This window comes from Oncorhynchus kisutch, linkage group LG20 (assembly GCF_002021735.2).
Source record: "Oncorhynchus kisutch isolate 150728-3 linkage group LG20, Okis_V2, whole genome shotgun sequence".
NCBI lineage: Eukaryota > Metazoa > Chordata > Actinopteri > Salmoniformes > Salmonidae > Oncorhynchus > Oncorhynchus kisutch.
The window spans coordinates 24,162,282-24,182,215 of record NC_034193.2 but is presented as its reverse complement, the minus strand read 5'-3'; the positions used below and the strand labels follow the sequence as shown (position 1 = coordinate 24,182,215).

The following is a 19,934-nucleotide window of genomic DNA, read 5'->3' as shown; positions in this document are numbered from 1 at the left end:
ATTTAAGGATAGGGAGGCCAAGCCTACCCAATTCTTTGAACTGCTGTCGTTTTTTTATAACTAATACGAGCCTTCTTATTTTACCATAAAAATGTGCCTATTGCTGCATTTAGGCGAGTAAAGGTTTTTACAGGAAGCATTGAAAACAGATAAAGCGTTCTTGGTAAGACGTTCATTTTCACTGAAACAACCCAACCTGCTAGAGATATAGGGAGAGGCATCCAACGGTCTTGATCTTCAGTGATTTTACTAAATCACACGGGGTTAGCTCAAAGCATATAGTTTCCCAAAGTCTGACGTAATATTAACACAAGTAATGCATGCTTGTCTTTGATACTTGAGGGTGCATCACCGAATGTCACCATAGCAATAGTTTTACCCAACAATCATTTTACAGCCTGATGTAGAACTATTATTCACCTGTTCATTTGAATATATTTGGAATTGTCGTCTCAGCCTCTTCTGTACGGGATGACATTGTCTGCATATAGAGATATCTTGTGTTCATTTGGCCCCACCTGCAAACCATGAATGTTTATGGCACTTCAAATAGCATCTCCTTGACGATTTGCTCATTGTAGTTCTAGCAGATGATTTTGGACTTGAATATGTCAACTCTATCCATTTTTTTTTTTAAAGCGCTCCCCATAACCAAACTTCTTTAACGTTGCTGAAAGAAAGACCCAGTCAACGTGGTGAAATGCCTTTTCTGCATCTCGAGATAGTATAACTGCTTGTTTGAGTTGGGTTTTAGAGTAATTGATCATATTCAGATGTCGTCTTATATTCGACGTTGAGCAACGTCCTTTAATGAACCCGGTTTGATCTGGATTAATGAATTGTGTTACTACCTCCAACTATTTTTGTTAAAATCTTAGTAAGGATTTTAGAGTCACAATTTAGTAAATGTACTGGTCTATGGGAACCACAGTCTAGTGGGTCCTTACCTGGCTTCTTTAATAGGGTGACGGTTGCTTCGATTTGTTGCTTTTTAATGGCAGTCGCTCTTTAAACTTCAAAATGGTGAACTATCGCTTTTAATACTGAGCATAGTGTGGGTGTGTTGGGAGTAGAGTGAAGTTGCTCCTTGACGCTGACATTTGGTCAGCATTTTCCCAACTTATGTTTAAGGTTAGGATTGGGGGAGAGGAAGCTGATCCCTGTACCTAGGGGAGACTTCAACCCTTAGTCAATATTTTGGAAGAAAATGTGTTTGACCAGATACAATGCCATTTCACAGTAAACAAATGAACAACAGATTCTCAGCAAGCTTATAGGGAGGACATTCAACATGTACAGCACTTACACAAATGACTGATGATTGGCTGAGAGAAATTGATAAAAGGATTGCGGAAGCTGTTTTGTTTGACTTCAGTGCAGCTTTTGACATTATCGATTATAATCTGCTGCTGGAAAAACATGTGTGGTGGATCAACAGTTACCTGTCTAACAGAACACAGAGGGTGTTCTTTAATGGAAGCCTCCCCAACATGAGTCCGTCATTCCCCAGGGCAGCTGTCTGGGCCCCTTACTTTTTTCAACCTTTACTAATGACCTGTCACTAGCTCTGAGTAAAGCCTGTGTGTCTATGTATGCTGATGAGTCAACATTATACACGTCAGATACCACAGAAAGTGAAATCACTGCAACACTTAAGAGCTACAGTCAGTTTCAGAATGGGTGGCAAGACATAAGTTAGTCCTGAATAATAAAAAAAAATTAAGTATTGTATTTGGGACAAATCATTCACTAAACCTCAACTACATCTTGTAATACATCATATGGAAATTGAGCAAGTTGAGGAGACTAAACTGCTTGGTGTAACCCTGGATTGTAAACGGTCATGGTCAACACACATTGATGCAACAGTAGCTAAGATGGAGTGAGGTATGTCCATAATAAAGCAATACTCTGCCTTCTTAACAACGCTATCAACAAGGCAGGTCCTACAGACCCTAGTTTTGTCGCACCTGGAATACTGTCCAGTCGTGTGGTCTTGTGCCACAAAGAGGGATTCAGGAAAAGTAAACTGACCAAAAATATAAACTCAACAATCAACAACGAGTTACAGTTAATGTATGGAAATCAGTCAATTGTAATAAATAAAGTCCTGATTCTATAGATTTCACATGACTGGGCATAGGCCCACCCACTGGGGACCCAGGCAATCAGCTTGCACGCTTCCTCAAAACTTGAGACATCTGTGGCATTGTGTTGTGTGAGAAAACTGCATATTTTAGAGTGACCTTTTATTGTCTCCAGTACAAGGTTCACCTGTGTAATGATCATTCCATTTAATCAGTTTCTTGATTACACCTGTCAAGTGGATGGATTATTTTGGCAAAGGAGAAATGCTCACTAACAGGGATTTAAACAAATTTGTGCACAACATTTTAGAGAAATAAGCTTTTTGTGTATGGAACATTTCTGGGATCTTTCAGGTCATGAAACACGGGACCAGCACTTTACGTTTATATTTTTGTTCAGTGTACAATTGTTCCAGAACAGGGCAGCACGGCTGGCCCTTAAATGTACACAGAGATCTAACATGAATAATATGCATGTCAATATCTTCTGGCTCAAAGTAGTGGAGAGAATGACTTCATCACTACTTGTATTTTGTGAGCGGTATTGACATTCTGAATGCACCTAGCTGTCTGTTTAAACTACTAGCACATAGCTCGGACAACCATTTATACCCCACAAGACATGGCACCAGTGGTCTTGTCAAAGTCCCCAGGTCCAGAACAGACTACAGGAGGAGCACAGTACTACATAGAACCCTATTCCACATCAAGTAACTTATGCAAGCAGTAAAATTAGATACCATTTTTATTTTATTTTTTAAAGTAGAAAATACACCTTATGGAACAGCGAGGACTGTGGAGACACACACATATCATAACATACGCAATATACACACACGTGCACATGGATTTTGTGTTGTAAATATGTGGTAGTAGAGTAGTGGCCTGAGGGGACACATTTCATGTGTTGTGAAATCTGTTGTAATGTTTATAAAATTGTATAACTGCCTTGGCAGCAGCTAATGGGGACCAATAAATACTTCACCCTGGAGTGTTCAGAGTCCTACAGTGATCTGACCTGAGCATGGCACTGGACTGCTTCACTGCCTGAGCCAGCAGGTCCCTCCTGATCTTCTGTTGGATCAGCAGCTCATGGACACTGGTCCACCTGCAATGAAAAACTCAGGATACTGAGTTAGTGTTCCACTTAAATGACCACTTAGAGACCTAACATACACATGAAAAATGGAAATTAGATTCAACTGTACGGTACACACTATTTGGCATGAAACCAGAAAGAGAGGCTGAATATGTTTAGGTGTAGTGTGAGGTGGATACTGCCAGTCTGCCAGCCACTAACCACTCCACCATGTGAGGAAGCTTCTCCTCAACGGTGCGAGTTGCGTCGATCTCAATAGGGTAGTAGGTATTCAACAACTCCCTAATCTACATGGAAGGGAAAAGCGTGCGAGAGACACACAACAAAATATCTCAATAGAGAATTGACTTTTTCCTACTGTCTCATCAGAGGAACGCAGTACATTAACTTTCTCTGAGTCCTCTCCTGGTTTTGTGATTGTACTTACCATTTTCTTACAGGTGTCATTGATGAGCAAGTCGTTATCCAGTATATCTTAAACAGCAGGAAAGAAAATGGTAAGGGACAATATCTAATTGCACTTCAAAATAACTACTTTTGTAATCACTTGTTATAACGGGATCCAGGGTAGTGTTCATTATGGCACGCAACAGAAAACGTTTTGTAAGGAAAAAGGAAAATTTGTTTCTTATTGGACAAATCTAGGACCCTTGGTTTTCTTCCCTTGCTGCCTAATGAACATGACCCAAGTCTTGGTGATGGGGACCTGTGTACTCACTGTGAGTGGTGGGGCACCTCTTCCCGTTGTGGGCAAATCTGCTGAGGGTCATGTCAAAGTCCGAGATCACCTGTAGATACCAGGCATTGCTAAGAAGCGAGTCCTTTCCACTCATACACATTCACTGAATTATTATTATTATAGATCAGCTTTAATATTGCAGGGTGGATTGTGGGTTCTATCAATTGAATTGTTTGCATAATTTATAATCCCCCTTGTTTTTTAAATGTATTTATAACCCCACAACCCTTCCTCCCCTGATTGGAGTAAACTAACGGACAACAATACTTCTACTGCTACTTACAGCTATTTTCACATGTAAGGTACAGGCAATCATGCATATATTCTCAACTTTTTCTGCAAGTGCTGGATTGTCACCCACAGCAGCCAATCCACTATTCATTCTGATCTTAACTCCAACCTTCCGATGTCCAGATTAACCCAGCTTTCCCAGTATAACGCCATTTTGCTATTTCCTTTTGCAATACATCCCTCCATTTTACTTTGATGTTTTACGAGGGTCCTGAACCTCCCTATTTGTAACATTTCTACCGATGTTGCCCTAAAAATATATACTTTAACCAAGTATAATTTCCCATTGACTGATCGTAGTTTTTCAGATTCCCTATCAATACAGTTTGCAGGTCCATCAGAACTCTATTATGACATAACAACCATTCCTGGACCTGACTCCTTAAGCGAGCCACCAAAGGACAGTACCAGAGAAAATGCTCTATTGATTATGTTTCCTTGTGGCAGAGTCTGCACTACGCTGACTGTTAAAATGCCCCATATATTGAGCATTGTGTTTGTAGCAAGTATTTGGGTTGTGCCGTGGCGGAGATCTTTGTGGGCTATACTCAGCCTTGTCTCAGGATGGTAGGTTGGTGGTTGAAGATATCCCTCTAGTGGTGTGGGGGCTGTGCTTTGGCAAAGTGGGTGGGGTTATATCCTTCCTGTTTGGCCCTGTCCGGGGGTGTCCTCGGATGGGGCCACAGTGTCTCCTGACCCCTCCTGTCTCAGCCTCCAGTATTTATGCTGCAGTAGTTTATGTGTCGGGGGGCTGGGGTCAGTTTGTTATATCTGGAGTACTTCTCCTGTCCTATTCGGTGTCCTGTGTGAATCTAAGTGTGCGTTCTCTAATTCTCTCCTTCTCTTTCTTTCTCTCTCTCGGAGGACCTGAGCCCTAGGACCATGCCCCAGGACTACCTGACATGATGACTCCTTGCTGTCCCCAGTCCACCTGGCCATGCTGCTGTTCCAGTTTCAACTGACCTGAGCCCTAGGACCATGCCCCAGGACTACCTGACATGATGACTCCTTGCTGTCCCCAGTCTACCTGGCCATGCTGCTGCTCCAGTTTCAACTTCCACCTGACTGTGCTGCTGCTCTAGTTTCAACTGTTCTGCCTTATTATTATTCGACCATGCTGGTCATTTATGAACATTGAACATCTTGACCATGTTCTGTTATAATCTCCACCCGGCACAGCCAGAAGAGGACTGGCCACCCCACATAGCCTGGTTCCTCTCTAGGTTTCTTCCTAGGTATTGGCCTTTCTAGGGAGTTTTTCCTAGCCACCGTGCTTCTCCACCTGCATTGCTTGCTGTTTGGGGTTTTAGGCTGGGTTTCTGTACAGCACTTTGAGATATCAGCTGATGTACGAAGGGCTATATAAATAAATTTGATTTGATTTGATTTGATTTATTTCACATAACAGCTTAAATTGAAACGGATTGATTGATGTGTCAATTGTTGTTTAATATATCAGTTCAGAAATCCGATGCCATGGTATTGGGACCTCAAAGACCTGTTCCGAACTGACTTGAACGTTATATGGTATTGCTGTCAAACCTTTTGACTTTAAGTGGAACTGGTACATTTGATTTATACTAATTTTAAGCCATTTAAGATTTTTAAGAGGTGGCAGAGGCTAATTATTTAGTTTCTTCTTTAAGTTATGGTCTCTTCCAATTTTGTGTCAGAGCCGCTCTGAGTTGGTTATAATTTTGTATTGAGCATACACCTCCATACACTGTTGTTAGTTGCTTGTGTGACATCATTTTACCATCCTTGTTTAAAATATCCTTCATTAATGGGGGGCGCCTAGTGGTTAGAGAGCTGACAAGGTAAAAATCTGTTCTGCCCCTGAACAAGGCAGTTAACCCACTGTTCCTAGGCCATCATTGTAAATAACAATTTGTTCTTAATGACTTGCCTAGTTAAATAAATAAAAATATATCCTTCTGTACATTTTTCCCCCCAAAAAATATTCTGTCAGTACATTAGAGTTTAGCCATATAATTTGCTGTAATATTAGATCTGCCATTGTCAATCCACCGATTTAATGTGTAAAAAGGCAGACATCCCTCTTAAAACATAGGATCGACCCCAGTTGGGATTTAGATAAAGCCTCCATTGTACCAACATTTTAAGACAGAGGTTTAATGCCTTATTATTTAATAGTTTTAACCCTCCAAATGAATGTCCGTTATATAAATATGCTCGTTTAACTTTATCTGGTTTGCCATTCCAAATAAAGTGGGGGGGAAAAATTCCCGCATGATTTGAAAAACGATTATTCAGGAGTCGGTAGAGACATTAATAAATATGTAAAGTGCGATATCACTAGTGAATTAAACAGGGTAATGTTCCCGTGAATGGATAGGCGTTTCCCCTCTCCATAGTTTCAACATGATCTATTTTGCTAAGTTTTCTATCAAAGGTAATGATTGCAAGATCGCTCAACTTTTCCGGGATATGTACACCAAGCACGTCGACTTCACCATTTAAATCGGCAGACAACATGGTCATTTAAAGTCTATCTTTTAGAGACCCAATCCATTAACAGTACACTTATCATAGTTGGGTTTTAGACTAGAGAAAGTATCCGGGTCCTCAAGAGAACTTGAATCATCGGCGTACATGGATACTTCTGTCTCTAATCCATCCATTTTTACCCCTTAATGTTATCATTAGATCTGATTTTTATAGCTAGCCGTTCAATGGCCATAATAAGTAGGTATGGTGACAGAGGGCAACCTTATTTTACATCTCTTGACAATTCAAAGTTCTCAGAGAATGAATCGTTACTTATTATTTTACATAAAGGATTGTTGTACATGACTTTTACCAATCTTATGAGAGATTCTCCAAAATGTATCAAATCCAGGCACTTAAACAGATTCTAGACGTAGAGAATCAAATGTTCTCTCAAAACCTACTATAAATTCTACGCTTGGTTTCCCTGCATTCTAATAGTTTTCATTATTTCTAGGAGGTATCTAATGTTGTCTCCCATATATCTTCCTTGTAAGAATTCTATGAGCAATACATTTAGCCAATATTTTTTGTGTCGCTACATTTAATGGTGAGGGGCCTCCCTACTTTCATTTTATTTTTATAGACGGCGTCTTTGTATTGGCCCTCTGGCTCCTGCTTCAGTAGCAGGGAGATCAGTCTATCTTTTTGTGTATCCGACAATTTGCCATTTATACAGTGCCTTCGGAAAGTATTCAGACCCCTTTACTTTTTCAAATCAAATTTTATTAGTCACATGTGCCGAATACAACAGGTATAGATAGACCTTACAGTGAAATGCTTACTTACGGGCCCCTAACCAACAGTGCAGTTTCAAAAAAATACAGATAAGAATAAGACATAAATTAACAAGAAATAAAAGAGCGGCAGTAAAAAATAACAATATATACAGGGGGGTGCCGGTACAGAGTCAATGTGCCGATTAGTTGAGGTAGTATGTACATGTAGGTAGAGTGAAATTAAAGTGACTGTGCATAGATGACGACAGAGAGTCGTCGTGGTGTGGAGACGGGAGGGTGCTTATAGTCATGGGTAGCCATTTGACTAGATGTTCAGGAGTCTTATGTCTTGGAGGGTAGAAGCTGTTTAGAAGCCTCTTGGACCTTATCCACATTTTGTTATGTTAAATCCTTGATTGATTAAATCACCCCCCCCCCCCTCAATATACACACAATACCCCATAATGACAAACCGTTTTTTTTGTTGCTAATTTATGAATGTGAAATATCACATTTACATACGTTTTCAGACCCTTTACTCAGTACTTTGTTGAAGCACCTTTGGCAGCAATTACAGCATTGAGTCTTCTTGGGTATAATGCTACAAGCTTGGCACATCTGTATTTGGGGAATTTCTCCCATTCTTCTATGCAAATCCTCTCAAGCTCTGTGAGGTTGGTTGGGGAGTGTTGCTACAGAGCTATTTTCAGGTCTCTCCAAAAATGTTTGATCAGGTTCAAGTCCGAGCTCTGGCTGGGCCACTCAAGGACATTCAGTGACTTGTCCCGAAGCCACTCCTGCGTTGTCTTGGCTGATGTGCTTATGGTTGTTGTCCTGTTAGAAGGTGAACCTCAAATCAAATCAAATTTTATTTGACCAAATCTGAGGTCCTGAGCACTCTGAATCAGTTTTTAATCAAGGATCTCTCTGTACTTTGCTCCGTTAATCTTTTCCTCGATCCTGACTAGTCTCCCAGTCCCTGCCGCTGAAAAACATCCCCACATCATGATGCTGCAACCACCATGCGTCACCGTAGGGATGGTGCCAGGTTTCCTCCAAACGTGACTGTCACGTAGAGTAGGCCAGATGGCTAAACTGGATATCCTAACCTCTATAAAAATAAAAAGATGGCGGAACCGCAAAAGTTCTTCTGTGCAAAGGTGTTTATTTACAAGTGATTCCGGAACAGAAAACAACAGTACTGCCATCAACGTCTACCTTATGGGACAGCTTAACAACAATGCTGCCCCATCCACAGCTCAATCCAAAAAATCCCCCTTAGAGACTGGAGAGAGGCTCCTTTTGTAGGGCTAGCCCCTCCCCTCAGAACAATTAACCCTAATTAATTAATCAATTAACAATACAAACCTACATTTTCCATGAACTAAACATACTAAAGGATATACATTGCAACACGGTTTTAAACAATATCACAACATAACATTTACAACTTTACATCACTACTGACAATATCTTTCAATATGCCCATATGCATTAATGAGCCATTTGGGACAGGCACTATAAAGCCAACCCAATTCCCTTAGCTCGGGTCCTTTTCCAGCATACCCAGAAGCTACAGAGATGGAGAGAGAGGAACAGAACAAACAAACAATGCGCTCATCCACAACATTGATAAGTATAATAATTATTGTATCTCTCAAATATGAACATTGACAAGTGTGAAATGCATGCACCAAGACAGAAGTTAAATTGTGTGTCGACCCACATTGTTAACTTATGGTATAATGGCGCAGGGAGGAGTGATGAATATGTGTGTGCGTTAAAGAACCAAATGCTGCCCGCGGCCAGTGACGGACTTCTACGTCACATTACCTTCCTCCTCTCCTGAAGCGACCATGTTCGGGAGCCTTGATAGGTAGTCCGCAGTAACGTTCTCTTTTCCTGCCTTGTGACGGACACAGAACCTGAAGGGCTGGAGCTCCAGATACCACCTGGTCACACGAGAATTCCGGTCCTTCATGGTCTGGATCCAGGTCAGTGCTCTGTGGTCCGTGTGCAGGTCAAATTCCCTCCCAAGAAGGTAGTAACGGAGGCTATCTAGGGCCCACTTTATAGCCAGGCACTCCTTTTCGATTGTAGAATACCTGGTTTCCCTGGGCAACAGCTTCCGACTCAGGTACAGCACAGGAAGCTCTTCTCTTGGCTCCCCTTGGGCCAGTACAGCTCCAATTCCTACAGCCGAAGCGTCCACCTGCACGAGAAATCTCTTCTTAAAATCAGGGGTCTGGAGAACAGGGAATGAGCACAGTCGTTTTTTCAGTGTCATGAAGGCTTCCTCACACTCCTCAGTCCACTTCACAGGGTTGCTGGCCCCCTTCGAAGTGAGGTTGGTCAGAGGGACAGCGATGGTCGAAAACTGTGGAATGAATCTCCGGTACCACCCTGCCAGACCTAGGAAGGACTTCACCTGTGTCTTGGTTCTGGGTTGAGGGCTATTCCTGATGGACTCCACTTTCTCCACCTGAGGCCGAACTTCACCCTTACCCAGCTGGTAACCCAGGTACTTTGTCTCCTGTTTCGCCCACTCACACTTCAGGAGGTTAAGCGTGAGGCCTGCTTCATGGATCTTCCCCAGGACGCTGCTAAGATGCTGTATGTGCTCCTCCCAGGAGTGGCTGTAGATCACCACGTCGTCCAAGTAAGCAGCACAGTAATTGTCACAGTCCTGGAGGACCTTGTCCATCAGCCTCTGGAAAGTCGCAGGGGCCCCATGAAGGCCAAACGGCATGACCTTGAACTGGAACAGGCCCATTGGCGTCCGGAATGCAGTGTAGGCCTTGGATTGTTCATCCAGGGGCACCTGCCAGTACCCTTTGCAGAGATCCAATGTGGTGATGTAATGAGCTCTACCTATTCTCTCCAGTAACTCATCAATGCGGGGCATGGGATAGGCATCAAACTGGGAGATGGCATTCACCTTACGGAAGTCCATGCAGACGCGCAAAGAGCCATCCTTCTTTGGGACAATGACAATAGGGCTGCTCCATTCACTTGAAGATGGCTCGACAATATCCATCTCTATCATGGTGTGGACCTCTTCCTTGAGGGCTACCACCAGCCTCTCAGGCACACGGTAAGGATGCTGGCGGACAGGGTTCTGGCCAGGTTTCAAACGAATGACGTGTTCCAGGACTTTGGTTCTTCCTGGTCTCTGACTGAAGAGGGCCGGATACTTGCCAAACAGCTGCTTCAGCTCATCTTGCTTGTCTTCTTCCAGGTGAGCCAGTATGACTTCTGCTCGTTCTTTCCATGCCTCTGTGACCCCATCCGACTCATCCTCTTCTACTCTGCGGACCAGAAAGGACTTTCCTTTGGAGAGTTCCTCTTTCTCCTCCCAGGCCTTGAGAAGGTTCACGTGGTAGGTTTGCTTCTTCTTACCCTTGTCCGGGTGCAGCACCTCGTAGGTCACTGGGCCCATCTTCCTCCCGATTAGGTACGGTCCTTGCCATTGCGCAAGGAGCTTGCTGGTAGATGAGGGAAGGAGGAGCAGGACTTTCTGTCCTGGCTCAAACTCTCTGTGGCGAGCGTGCTGGTCATAGCCTCTCTTCTGGGCCTTCTGGGCTTGCTGAAGGTTTGCTCTAGCTTCCTCTCGGTACCGTTCCAACCTGTCTCGCATCTGGAGGACATACTGGACAATCCCCTGTCCTGAGGTAGCTACTGGGGAACCTTCCCAGCACTTCTTCAGCAGGTCCAGTGGTCCTTGCACTGGCCATCCATAGAGGAGTTCGAATGGCGAGAAACCTGTCGATGCCTGAGGCACCTCCCTGTAAGCAAAAAGCAGAAAGGGTAACCACTTATCCCAGTCTTTACCAGTGTCAGCCACAAACTTCCTCAGCATGTTCTTGAGCGTTTGATTGAATCTCTCTACGAGCCCATCCGTTTGGGGATGGTAGGGAGTAGTCCTCAAGCCTTTAATGCCCAGCTGTCGGTGGAGTTGAACCATCAGTCGCGAGGTGAAGTTTGTCCCTTGGTCCGTCAGGATTTCATCTGGGATTCCTACACGAGAGAAGAGCTGAACAAGAGCACTGATTATCTTTGGAGTGGTTATGGAACGGAGTGGGAAGGCTTCTGGGAACCGGGTGGCATAGTCACAGATCACCAATATATACTTGTAACCTGCACTACTCTTCTCCAAGGGTCCAACAATGTCCATTGCAATTCTCTTGAATGGGGTAGAGATAACTGGCAGTGAACATAGAGGAGCCCGTTCAGACCTACGGACAGCACTGGTTTTCTGGCACGTGGGGCATGATTTGCAGTATTTTTGTACATCAGTATACATGGAGGGCCAAAAGAAACGGGAGCCTAGCCTAAGATAGGTCTTATGTTGCCCTAGATGGCCTGCCCATGGAACTGTATGTGCAAGGTTGAGAACAAGTGGTCTACAGGTAGATGGCACCACCAACTTCCTGCTATCTGCCTCTGACCCAAGGTAGAGTATGTGGTTGTCTACTGTGTAAATCCCCCCACATGAAGATTGACTGTCCCCAGCTAAGGCCTTGTCAAACAAACATTTCAAGGTTGCGTCAGAATTCTGCAGTGTAGCAAAATTTTGTGGAACATCCCATTGCACCTCTAACCCAGACACATCAGCAACAGGTACAGGGGTTCCCACATACTTCTCAAGACGCCGCTGGCGGCGTGACTTTCTGGGCCCTTTGGTTCCCCCCTCGCACAGACTATCACACAAGTCAGGCAGAGGTTGTAAACCAGCTTTGGCCTGGGCACGAGTGACAACTGAACATGCCATCTGAACATCAGACTGGCAAACTGACTGCTCATATAGCTGACCCCCCACACTTCCCAACAGATCAGAGAGTACAGGCACATCCCTCCCCAAAATCATCTCAAAAGGTAGCTTCTCCATTACCCCAACTTTGAGGAGGTATTTCTGACCCTGAATCTCAACTGTGAGCTCAGCTGTGGGCTGCTGTGACTGGTCACCATGGACACATTGGATCAGTGTCTGATGACCATAATCAATGTCATTAACAGGTACATTACCTTTTCTGATCAATGACAGGGAACTGCCGGTGTCAATCATTGCAGTAAGACTTTTACCATTCACTTTTACAGGTACCAAGCATGACCCTTCCCGAGTCTGTCTATTCTGAACACCATCCCCCTCTCTGGGTACATAACAGTAACCTGAGAGCTTGGATTTACGTAGCGGACACATTGAAGCTTTGTGCCCCTGCTGCCGGCAGTAAAAACAGGTCAGACCCCTCCCATCAGAGCGAACTGCATGATCCCTTACCTCCCTCCCAGACACATAACCCCCAGAGTTACCTCCACCATCTCTGGCGTTTCTGATGTCCCTTGTGTCTCTGAGACTCCTTGGAGCGGGTGCTGCAGGTTGTGGTGGGCCCCCTTTACGTGCATTAAGATACTGCAGTGCAAGCTTGGCCGCCATAAGCCCGTCCTTGGGCTCGTGCTCTCGGACCCAGGTTCGAATGTCGTGTGGTAGAACTTGTAGAAGTTGCTCGAGGATGATGACCTCCCCGATTTCGTCCTGTGTCTTCTCCCCCGGTCGAACCCATCGTCGGTAGAGACCCTTGAGGCGGTGGTACGTCTCTGTCGGCGACTCACCCGATGGCGTTGATGCAGCTCTGAAGCGTTGACGGTAGGTTTCCGGTGAGATGTCAAACTTCACCAGCAGCGCTTCCTTCAAGCCCTTGTAGACATTGGCCAGCCCCTCATCCATTGCTGTGTAAGCCTCTAAGGCCTTGCCCGTGAGCAATGGGACAAGCCTGCAGGCCCACTCTACCTCAGGCCACTGCCACGTCTTAGCCATGCGCTCAAACCTCAGCAGGTAGTTTTCAATGTCCTCCCCCTGCTGGTATGAGGGCATCTTTGGCTCCTTCCTCAGGAATGCTGGAAGATGGACGTTAACACTGCTGGACTGGTCTCCTGGTGCTGGCCTCATTACTGCTTGGGGTGCCTGCTGTGGAGTTGAAGTCCCTGCTGCATCGAGCCTTTGTCGTCCTGGTGTTGGAAGACCCAATCTTGGGCTCTCACTGACGAGTTCCGCCTGGTGGGGAGCTGTGAGGATAGATTGGTGTAGGCCACGTAACTCCTGCTTGAGGTCTTCGTCCCTCCTCTCAAGGCAGGTGAAAAGTTGCTGAAAAAGGGTTACCATGGTTGGGTGTGGTTCTGGTCCCCCAACTGCTCCTTCAGTCAGCAGCTCACCCAGTTCTGGTTGTCTTTGGCCCCGCGGTCGGGCTCCTAGTTTCTCATACTTGACCTCTTCTTCACCAGACGATTCCATGGTATTCCACCCCGGTTCAACTTCAGGTACCTTTTCTGACAGTTGATGCTGTTGCTGAGAACGCAATCCTGTACGCATTCCTTTACCTCTCTTGTTGGAATTCACTGATTTGCGGTACGCCATCCCACCACTGCCACCATATGTCACGTAGAGTAGGCCAGATGGCTAAACTGGATATCCTAACCTCTATAAAAATAAAAAGATGGCGGAACCGCAAAAGTTCTTCTGTGCAAAGGTGTTTATTTACAAGTGATTCCGGAACAGAAAACAACAGTACTGCCATCAACGTCTACCTTATGGGACAGCTTAACAACAATGCTGCCCCATCCACAGCTCAATCCAAAAAATCCCCCTTAGAGACTGGAGAGAGGCTCCTTTTGTAGGGCTAGCCCCTCCCCTCAGAACAATTAACCCTAATTAATTAATCAATTAACAATACAAACCTACATTTTCCATGAACTAAACATACTAAAGGATATACATTGCAACACGGTTTTAAACAATATCACAACATAACATTTACAACTTTACATCACTACTGACAATATCTTTCAATATGCCCATATGCATTAATGAGCCATTTGGGACAGGCACTATAAAGCCAACCCAATTCCCTTAGCTCGGGTCCTTTTCCAGCATACCCAGAAGCTACAGAGATGGAGAGAGAGGAACAGAACAAACAAACAATGCGCTCATCCACAACATTGATAAGTATAATAATTATTGTATCTCTCAAATATGAACATTGACAAGTGTGAAATGCATGCACCAAGACAGAAGTTAAATTGTGTGTCGACCCACATTGTTAACTTATGGTATAATGGCGCAGGGAGGAGTGATGAATATGTGTGTGCGTTAAAGAACCAAATGCTGCCCGCGGCCAGTGACGGACTTCTACGTCACAGTGACACTTGGCATTCAGGCCAAAGAGTTCAATCTTGGTTTCATCAGACCAGAGAATCTTGTTTCTCATTGTCTGAGAGTCTTTAGGTGCCTTTTGGCAAACTCCAAGCGAGCTGTCATGTGTATTTTACTGAGGAGTGGCTTCCGTCTGGTCACTCTACCATAAAGGCCTATTGGTGGAGTGCTGCAGAGATGGTTGTTCTTCTGGAAGGTTCTCCCATCTCCACAGAGGAACTCTGGAGCTCTGTCAGAGTGGCAATCGGGCTCTTGGTTACCTCCCTGACCAAGTTCCTTCTCCCCCGATTGCTCAGTTTGGCTGGGCAGCGAGCTCTCGGAAGAGTCTTGGTGGTTCCAAACTTCTTCCATTTAAGAATGATGGAGGCCACTGTGTCCTTGGGGACCTTCAATGCTGCAGATTTATGGTACCCTTCCTCAGATCTGTGCCTCAACACAATCCTGTCTCGGAGCTCTACGGACAATTCCTTCGACCTCATGGTTTGGTTTTTGCTGACCTTATTGCAGTGTACAGTATTTAGCCCATCTCCGTGACTGCATCACCGCTTGGTATGGAAACTGCTTGGCATCCGACCGCAAGGCGCTACAGAGGGTAATGCGTATGACCCAGTACATCACTGGGGCCGAGCTCCCTGCTATCCAGGACCTTGATACCAGGCAGTGTCAGAGGAAGGCCCTAAAAATTGTTAAAGACTCCAGCTACACAAGTCATAGACTGCTCTCTCTGCTACGGCATGGCAAGCAGTACCGATGCACCAGATCTGGAACCAACAAGACCCTGAACAGCTTCTAAACCCCGAAGCTATAAGACTGCTAAATAGTTAACCGGAATATCTGCATTGACCCTTTTAACAACTCTTTTGACTGATCACATACGCTGCTGTTACTGTTTATCACACTGCTGCTACTCTGTTAATCATATATGCAGTCACTTTAACTATACATTCATGTACATACTACCTCAATTAGCCCGACTAACCGGTGCGCCCGCACATTGGCTAACCCGGACTATCTGCATTGTGTCCCGCCACCCACCACCCCCTCTTTTACGCTACTGCTACTCTCTGTTTATCATATATGCAGTCAGTTTAACCATATCTACATGTACATACTACCTCAATTAGCCCGACTAACCGGTGCCTGTATATAGCCTCGCTACTGTAATTTTTCACTGTCTATTTACTGTTGTTTTTATTTCTTTACTTATCGATTGTTCACGTAATACCTATTTTTTACTTATAATTTGCACTGTTGGTTAGGGCCTGTAAGTAAGCATTTCACTGTAAGGTCTACCTGTTGTATTCGGCGCACATGACAAATGAACTTTGATTTGATTTATTATCTCCCCCGTTGCCTAGTCACTTTATCCCTACCTACATATCTACCTCAATTACCTCGTACCCATGCACATAGACTTGGTACTGGTACCCCGTGTATATAGCCAAGTTATCGTTACTCATTGTGTACTTATTCCTTGCTATTCTTTTTACTATTTCTTTTTTCTCTCTCTGCATTGTTGGAAAGGGTGCATAAGTAACCATTCCGCTGTTAGTCTACACCTGTCGTATACAAAGCATGTGACAACACTTTTTTTATTTGAACAGTTTTTCCATCCCCGAGCCCAGCTCAAAGACTAGACTTGCTATCTAAATGCGTATACCATTGTAGCTTTTTGCGAGGCGCACCAAAATTGAGCAGGGATGGAAAGACTTGATAAGCCAATGTCTAGTCCTGGCTGATGGAGCTCGGATACCCCCCTTTCCCCACAACACACACACACGCTGGTCCACCGTGGAGACCATTCTTCCCCGGCACCTCGGTGCAGTCAGACCATTATGATTATGCTGTGCCGTCAGGGCCACAGTATTCTGCCCCCTCTGTTATTGTGTGAGTGCGACCCCTCCCCTATCGTCACGGACGGTACTCAGAAGTGTTTGCTAAATTTCTACTCATACACACAAACACTCTTGTGGGGAGCTATTGCAGTGTGCTTTTTTTGGCTAGGTCTAAGTGACCTTTGACCCTGTATACAGTACTTCTGGCCAGTGGTTACCTGGAGGGCATCTGGCCCGGCTCGTTGCATGGCCTGTATGGTCTCCTCCACTCTGCTGCGGTCCCTCATTAGCACAGAGGCCTTGGCCAGCTCTGGGATCTGGGGAACAAGGAGAATACAGGCGTTGAATACCTGTACCAGTGGGGACCATTCCATGTAGGGGTTGAGGAAGGAAGGGCCAAGGGACAGAGGGGTGGGGGGACTAGAGTCAGTAGATTATACTACAAGGCTCTACACTGCTAATTCATGAATAAAGTAATGCATTTACTACAGTACCAAAACATTCCTATGATGAAGCTTAAAACAAATCGTCCGGAAGTAAATCAATCACTGGCCAGAAGTAAATCAACAGGGCAAATCAACACTATTCAATTGGAATGAATGGATTAGTGAAATGTGTTCAGTATGGACAATAAGATGAATGCGGCTGTATTAAATCGCAAACAATTTGTACGAGGCTATTTCTGAATTAAAAAGCCCGTATTTCAACCTCCCGAAATCTCACACACATATCTTTAGTAGGGTCTGAATCCAAAATAATAATACAAATCCCACACGTGCTATTGGTGCTATTAAACAGTAGGGGGCGCAAAAGGACAAATGTAGAAAACAGGGGACAACGCTAACCCACATAGGCCTACTTGAATACACTGTGGTTAGTTTTGAGATACTACTCCCGCCACCAGGTTAACACCTTATGTATCATGCATCACTCTGCATGCTGAGCTAATTGCTTTAATTTACTAGTCAACTACGAAGCCTGCATTTCTTAAAATGTAGCCGATTTCTTCCAAGTTAGTAATACTAGACTACACACAAATACCTCTTTTTACTATTACAAAGCTACTACACAGCCTAGGTTGACTTAAAGAGCAAAATAGGAGGGTAGGATACAATTCTTCCAAATCCACACAGTTTGCAGTTATTAACTTATTATAAGGCTAAGTTCACCATTTGAACCTCATAGGAGCATTGTTAAATCTCTAAGCTGTTTCCCAAAACCATCGTTATTAACGTTGCACTTGTAATCTAAAACCTGCATCTGACCACTCGTAGAATAGCTAAGTGCATCTTTCGACACTTTTTTTGCCCTCCCGTGTCACTTTATACACAAAAGATCTCCGTGACCGCAGACAACTTCAGAACAAAGTTGACTAGAAATAAAAAATAATGTCTTTGCAATTGATACAAACAACTATATTATTTTATGTATTAAAATTAAAACCGAGATGACTGCAATAAAATATAGGCCTATTTCAATCATATTTCATGTTCAATAAATGTAGTTATATTTAGCTACTTGTAGGCTACTGTCTGTAATCTCAATATATTTAATGATGTGTAGCCTAACATGTGTGCAATGATGTGCCAAATCGGTGATTTAGTACATTTTTATAGGGTAAGCATTAGAATAAGCCACCTCAATATTTGCAGACGGGGTAATATCTCTCTAGCAGCTGATACGTCGTCAAGTATTGTGAAATAATTCAAATATTAAGGCCTGATTTCAATTGAGGAAGCTGATCCAAGTGCATGACTACCTTTCTTTCGATCCTATCAGTATCGACACATGCTCCAACGACATGCGTTTCCCAAATCACCAAATACAGTGCATTCTAATAGGCTACAAATCATGTGGAATTCGAACAGTTTAGATGCATTTGTATTTACAAAGGAGAGACTGTCAGACAAAATGCATGCAGTTACTGAATAGCAGAGATGGATTTGGATTAATAAATTGTACTAGGCATGGGTAAAGAGGAGAGCAGTGGACAACAATAGAACAGAAAGCTGTCTGACCTCAGACTTTGTCAGCTGGTGCCAGATTGCTAGGACAGTCCTTACTGGCAAATATATCCAGGGGATGTGGTATATCTGAGCAAAGAACCAGGGAGAGAGGTATTAGCTAATTAATGGAATTCATGGAACAGGAGACATCGTCATCCAGTCACTGATGCCTCAAGGCAGAGCGGGAAAAAACAATGCTTAGCTTATCCAATTTATATTAAAAGAGCATTTCCGGCACTTTTCAACCTCATTCATCAGCTCCAGCACCAAACCAGTGTCTACATATGTGAAAACAATGTGTTTCTATGATCTGTGTTTAAAAAGATAAGGTTAAAAAATAATGATTATGATTCTCTGTGATAAAGGGTAGGATTAAAAGTTTTTTTTAATGATTTTCAAACCTGCACCGGGTTTCTATCCCAAGGGATGGTATTATCTTGCTCCGCACGTCTCCGCGAATCTCAGTTTGAAAATCACTGTTTTAAAACTAGACTAACAGTGAAATGCTTACTTTAAAAAATATATTTTGTTACATTTTAAACTTTATATATCTTTCTACAAAACGTAGAAATGTACCGTTTTCACATATGTTGACCCTGACAATGTTCTGGAGATAATGAAAATGAGGTTGAAACGTGGTGGAGTTACCGTTTAACAGTCATTCTACTCAAGATACCCTGAGTAGAATGACTACTCTGTGCCCCAATACAAAACAAACATTTGCCAATATGAATTGAGATAATGTCAATTACTTCTGTCAGTAATAACATGACTATAGGCATGTACATAGCTAGCTAGATATAATAACTAGCTATGTGTGTTCTCTGTAGTTTGAGAACATTTTTTTAATCATTTCAATATGTTTGCAATAAATTATATTTCCCTCACTTTTTAACACCCTTCCTTGGTAAATATGGCATTATTACGTTGTGCTCATCATTCCAATTCAAAACAATATAGTAAACAACCGTAGCTAACCTAGCAAAGTGTCTGGTTACCTTGCACTGCTATCCAAAATAACGCAAACCAACGAGATGTTTCTCTCGGTAAGACATTAGAACTCTTGTGTCCCTTGTTTTTTGTTGTGCAATCTTGCCAGCAGTGCATAGGAATAGCCAATGGCAATGCTATCTATCTAGCTACGTTAGATATTGAACAGGCCGAGACACTTACCATTTCAGACGCTTGCTAGCTAACTAGACAAACTGGTGTGCAGTGAGCAACAAACATACGTATTTGCAATACATCAGTGAAAGGTTGGTTTGAGTAAATGCTACAACTAATCAGAAAAATAATACTGTTAGCTAGCTAGCTTGCCAGCTAGATTTCTTGACATGTCAAAATCTTGTTGCACCTGCAGTCCTCCCTCTGAAACAGACTAACGTAAACAGTGGTTCCCATACGTTGATTCAAAAAAAGTAGCTCGATATCGGCGGGAGTTGA

At 43.6% G+C, this 19,934-nt stretch overlaps 1 protein-coding gene across 1 annotated transcript in view; it reads right to left on the bottom strand.

Annotated features, from left to right (window-relative positions):
* Nucleotides 1–19,934, bottom strand: part of LOC109865516 (7-methylguanosine phosphate-specific 5'-nucleotidase) — a 24,506-nt gene extending 4,572 nt beyond the window's left edge. The window contains exons 1-7 of the mRNA XM_020453760.2: nt 19,665–19,934; nt 18,504–18,578; nt 16,704–16,802; nt 3,905–3,974; nt 3,614–3,660; nt 3,388–3,473; nt 3,106–3,195 (exon numbers count right to left, since the gene is read on the bottom strand). Coding sequence (XP_020309349.1) covers nt 3,106–3,195; nt 3,388–3,473; nt 3,614–3,660; nt 3,905–3,974; nt 16,704–16,802; nt 18,504–18,578; nt 19,665–19,667 — 470 coding nt within the window. The 5' untranslated portion in view covers nt 19,668–19,934. The remainder of the gene's footprint in view (nt 1–3,105; nt 3,196–3,387; nt 3,474–3,613; nt 3,661–3,904; nt 3,975–16,703; nt 16,803–18,503; nt 18,579–19,664) is intronic.